At 39.9% G+C, this 5,531-nt stretch overlaps 1 protein-coding gene across 1 annotated transcript; it reads left to right on the forward strand.

Moving 5' to 3' along the window:
- The first annotated feature begins 611 nt into the window (after nucleotides 1–611).
- Nucleotides 612–1,658, forward strand: LOC110258446 (olfactory receptor 10C1-like). The gene has a single exon (XM_021081697.2). The coding sequence runs from the start codon at nucleotides 612–614 to the stop codon at nucleotides 1,656–1,658; it is 1,047 nt and encodes a 348-aa protein (XP_020937356.2).
- Nucleotides 1,659–5,531: the final 3,873 nt, after the last annotated feature.

Genomic DNA, 5,531 nt, shown 5'->3' on the forward strand with positions numbered 1-5,531 from the left:
TCATTTAATTTTTGCTTTTCTTCACTAAAGAAGTTACATTTGGGAAAAAAAGTGGGGTTTTCTCCCATTGCTGAATTGGAGGACTGCAAAATAGTGTGCATTCCATATACCCTTGTTGAGTGAATAAATGAAGAAAGCAAATCAGTGCAATGAAAGTGGAAAGAAATAGATAAGAGAGGACCTTTCCGTGGTAGTGTCTGCCAAGTGAGTAAAGGAAGAGATGAAGAGAGAAATGAGCTGAATTTCTTTTTTCCATTTTATGCTTGATGACTAGGTATACCTTGGACAAATCAACTGGGATAGTGAACATAGAATAGGATTTGGTTTGAAAAGGTGTGGGGATGAGTGTAATTTCCAAACTTTTTTTTTTTTTTTGGCTACACTCATGGCATGTGGAAGTTTGTGGGGCCAGGGATCAAACCCTTTTCATTGCTGCCACCTTCACCAAGGCTGCCACAATGTCCAGATACTGAATCGGCTGAACCCCTGGGAAACCTCCTCCAAACTTTTTGAATTTTAGAACTGCAGGTAAGAAATTGATCTCTCTGACTCACAAAGGGTTGTTAAGACTAATATAAAAATTTATGTTTCTATCTGAAAGAATCTTTATGATGACCTTGCCTCTCTTTTTTTCAGTCATGAGCCTCAACTGTTCCTTGTGGCAGGACAATAGCATGTCTGTGAAACGCTTTGCCTTTGCCAGATTCTCTGAGGTCACTGAACAGTGTTTCCTTTTGTTTACCCTCATCCTGCTCATGTTCTTAGCATCACTAACGGGCAGTGCTCTCATAGCCACTGCCATCTGGACCAACCCGGTCCTCCACACCCCCATGTACTTCTTCCTGGCCAACCTGTCTCTCTTGGAGATTGGCTACACATGCTCTGTCATACCCAAGATGCTGCAGAGCCTTGTGAGCGAGTCCCGAGGAATCTCTCGGGAGGGGTGTGCTACACAGATGTTTTTCTTTTTGTTACTTGGTACCAGCGAGTGCTGTCTTTTGGCCGCCATGGCTTTTGACCGCTATATGGCCATATGCTCCCCACTTCACTATGCAACACGAATGAGTCGTGGAGTGTGTGTCCATCTGGCAATGGTTTCTTGGGGAGTGGGCTGCATGGTGGGCTTGGGCCAGACCAACTATATTTTCTCCCTGGACTTCTGTGGCCCCTGTGAAATAGACCACTTCTTCTGTGACCTCCTCCCTATCCTGGCACTTGCCTGTGGGGATACCTCCCATACTGAGGCTGCAGTCTTTGTTGCAGCCATTCTCTGTGTTTCCAGCCCATTTTTACTCATCATTGCTTCTTATGGCAGAATTCTAGCTGCCGTGCTCAGCATGCCCTCACCTGAGGGTCGCCGAAAAGCTCTTTCCACCTGTTCTTCCCACTTACTTGTAGTAACACTCTTCTATGGCTCAGCATCTGTCACCTACTTGAGACCCAAGGCTAGCCATTCACCAGGAATAGATAAACTCCTAGCCCTCTTCTATACCGTGGTGACATCCATGCTCAACCCCATCATCTATAGTTTACGGAACAAGGAAGTCAAGGCAGCTCTTAGGCGAACTCTAGGCAAGACTAAGATACACATACAACCTAAGATTAAAGAAAGAAAGAGAAGTTCCCATTGTGGCCTAGAAGGTTACAAACCCAAGTAGTTCCATGAGGATGTGGGTTTTAATCCCTAACCTTGTTCAGTGGGTTAAGGCTCAGTTGGTTAAGGATCATGTGTTGCTGTGAGCTGTGGTGTAGGCCACAGATGCGGCTCAGATTCCTGTTGCTGTGGATATGGCTGTGGCTCTGGTGTAGGCTGGTAGCTGCAGCTCTGATTCAGCCCCTACCCTGGGAACTTCCATATGTCCCAGTTGCATCCCTAAAAAAGGAAGGAAGGTTGAATAGAAAGAAAGAGAGAGAGAGAAAAGAAAAAGAAAGAAAGAAAGAAAGAAAGAAAGAAAGAAAGAAAGAAAGAAAGAAAGAAAGAAAGAAAGAAAGAAAGGAGAGAAAGAGAGAAAGAGAGAAAGAAAGAGCTGGAGCATTTTGTCACCACAAATAAAATATGGTCCAGTATTTGGTCCAGTGTTCAATCCTGCCATTCTGGTTCCAGAACCCAAGATGTGAGGCTGTGTCCATGATTTCAAGTAAGGTTTATTCCCATTAATTCTGATTTCCTTCATTCTTAGTCCTTGAAATAAATAAGAATGAAATAGACCAACTGGTTCTGGTTCTACAAACTGTCTCTGTTAGGAAGTTATAAGCCTGGTGTTAAGTTTCTTTCTAACTTGTGAGATTTTTTTTGTCTCATTTTATTTTATTTTTTAATCTTTTTATTGAGGTATAGTTGATTTATGATGTTCCTTCCATTTCTGCTGTACACCAAAGTGACCCAGTCATACATACATACATATATATATACATTCTCATACTATCTTCCATCATGTTCTAACCCAGGAGATTGGACATGGTTCCCTGTGCTGTAGAGTAGGACCCATTGCTTATCCATTCTAAATGTAATAGTTTGCATCTACCAACCTCGAACTGCTGGTCCATCTCACCCCTCTCCCATTCCCCCTGGAAACCACAAGTCTGTTCTCCATGTCCATAATCTGTTTCTGTTTTATAGATAGGATCATTTGTGCCATATTTTAGATTCCAAATATAAGTGATATCACACAGTATTTCTCTTTTTCTCTCTGACTTACTTCACCTAGTATGAAAATCTATAGTTGCATCCATGCATTGTTTTGTCTTTTTTATGGCTGAGTAGTATTCCAATGTATATATGTAGTGTATCTTAATCCAATCATCTGTCAATGGGCATTTAGGTTGTTTCCATGTCTTGGGTATTGTGAATAGTACTGCAGTGAACATAGGGGTGCATGTATCTTTTTGCGGAAAACTGTATATCAAACTACCTTATGATCCAGCAATCCCACTCCTGGGCATATCACCAGAAAAAACATTCATTGAAAGTGACATCAACATCATGAATATTTTCTCAGGTCAGTCTCCCAAAGCAATAGAAATTAGAGCAAAAATAAACCCATGGGACCTCATCAAACTGAAAAGCTTTTGCACAGCAAAGGAAACCAAAAAGAAAACAAAAAGACAACTTTCAGAATGGGAGAAAATAGTTTCAAATAATGCAACCGACAAGGGCTTAATCTCTAGAATATATAAACAACTTATACAACCCAACAGCAAAAAAGCCAATCAATCAATGGAAAAATGGGCAAAAGACCTGAATAGACATTTCTCCAAAGAAGATATACAGATGGCCAACAAGCACATGAAAAAATGCTCAACATCCCTGATTATTAGAGAAATGCAGATCAAAACTACCATGAGATACCACCTCACACCAGTCAGAATGGCCATCATTAATAAATCCACAGATAACAAGTGCTGGAGGGGCTGTGGAGAAAAGGGAACCCTCCTGCACTGCTGGTGGGAATGTAAACTGGTACAGCCACTATGGAGAACAGTTTGAAGATACCTTAGAAATCTATACATAGAGCTTCCATATGACCCCGCAATCCCACTCTTGGGCGTCTATCCGGACAAAACTCTACTTAAAAGAGACACATGCACCCGCATGTTCATTGCAGCACTATTCACAATAGCCAGGACATGGAAACAACCCAAATGTCCATCGACAGATGATTGGATTCGGAAGATGTGGTATCTATACACAATGGAATACTACTCAGCCATAAAAAAGAATGACATAATGCCATTTGCAGCAACATGGATGGAACTAGAGAATCTCATCCTAAGTGAAATGAGCCAGAAAGACAAAGACAAATACCATATGATATCATTTATAACTGGAACCTAATATCCAGCACAAATGAACATCTCCTCAGAAAAGAAAATCATGGACTTGGAGAAAAGACTTGTGGCTGCCTGATGGAAGGGGGAGGGAGTGGGAGGGATCGGGAGTTTGGGCTTATCAGACACAATTTAGAATAGATTTACAAGGAGATCCTGCTGAGTAGCACTGAGAACTTTGTCTAGATACTCATGTTGCAACAGAAGAAAGGGTGGGGGAAAAAATGTAAATGTAATGTATACATGTAAGGATAGCTTGATCCCCTTGCTGTACAGTGGGAAAATAAAATAAAATTAAAAAAAGAAAAAAAAAGGAAAATGATTTTATTGTATATATTGAAGCTTCTCCTTTGGTTTTAGTCGGCATATGTGATGGAAACAGTAACTTCTGATTTACTTATTTATTCATTTTTGTCTTTTGTCTTTTAGGGCTGCACCCGTGGCATATGGAGGTTCCCAGGCTAGGGGTCTAATTGGAGCTGTAGCCTCTGGCCTACACCACAGCCACAGCAATGCCGGATCCTCAACCCGCTGAGCGAGGCCAGGGATCAAACTGGCAACCTCATGGTTTGTAGTTGGATTTGTTTCCACTATGCCACGACAGGAACTCCAATAACTTCTGATTTATGTTTTAAAACATCCTAGAGGAAACCTAAGCCACACCTATCATGACTTTAAACTATAGACTATATCTTCTATTTACATAAAAATCCAGTCACAAGCATGTTCTGCCTTAAAGCAAAATTCTCAAACAATTGGATTTTTAGAATGTATTAAGTTTTTTTGTTCAGTAATTGATGAACAAGCAGAGGATAAAGGACATATGGTTCAAGGCATAAAAATAAGGAGATACGTCAGAGAGAGATCTTGCAAAAGGAGTTTCTTCTTTATAAATATTGGAGTTATTTTCTATGCCAAGTTATAAAATCATAGCATATTATTAGCTTTTATAGGTTAACCTCTCCCCTTGCAGAACTGCAAACCAGGGATTGGTTTGCAAACCATAAGTGGTGGGCTAAATATGACCTGCTGCTTATTTGTGTAAATAAGGTTTTATTAGAATACAACTAGGCAATTCATTTACATATTGTCTAGGAGCTGCTTTGGGGCTATAATTGCAGAGATTAGTGGTGGTTGCAAAGATTTTACGGGCCACAAACCCTGGAATATAATCTGGCCCTTTACAGAATATGTTTGCTGACCCCTGGTACAGTTTGCAGACCCCTAAATGGACACTTAAGAAATATATCAACAAGATGCAGGGTGTGGAATTTTTTTGAATCCGGACTTGAACAAACCAAAGATAAGAAAACTTTTTTAAAACAGGAAAACAAACATGAGCAGATGGGTTATGATAAATAAATTTGTTAATTTAAATTTTAAGTGATTTTTATTTTTTCCATTATAGTTGTTGACAGTGTTCTCTGTCAGTTTCTACTGTACAGCAAAGTGACCCAGTAACACACGCACAGGCACACACACACACACACACACACATACACACATATATATACATTCTTTTTCTGATGTTATCCTCCGTATGTTTGTAATTGACGCCTGGGATTTACTTTTAAAAATTATATCAAAAAATTGTGGGAGAAAATAGGTGAAACAAAATTGGTGTGATATTGATAACTGTTATTGTTTACTTACTGTGTACATGTTTATCTTATTCTATCTTCATTTTCTATGTTTGAAATTTT

The sequence above is a fragment of the Sus scrofa genome, chromosome 7 (genome assembly GCF_054392235.1).
Source record: "Sus scrofa isolate SSC_HxYL_T2T_F1_AM1 chromosome 7, Sscrofa_HxYL_maternal_Yorkshire_Landrace_v2.0, whole genome shotgun sequence".
Classification (NCBI taxonomy): Eukaryota; Metazoa; Chordata; class Mammalia; order Artiodactyla; family Suidae; genus Sus; species Sus scrofa.

Excerpts from the sequence above, each read along its gene's own strand:
- LOC110258446 (XM_021081697.2), top strand. The coding sequence starts at position 612 with ATGACCTTGCCTCTCTTTTTTTCAGTCATGAGCCTCAACTGTTCCTTG.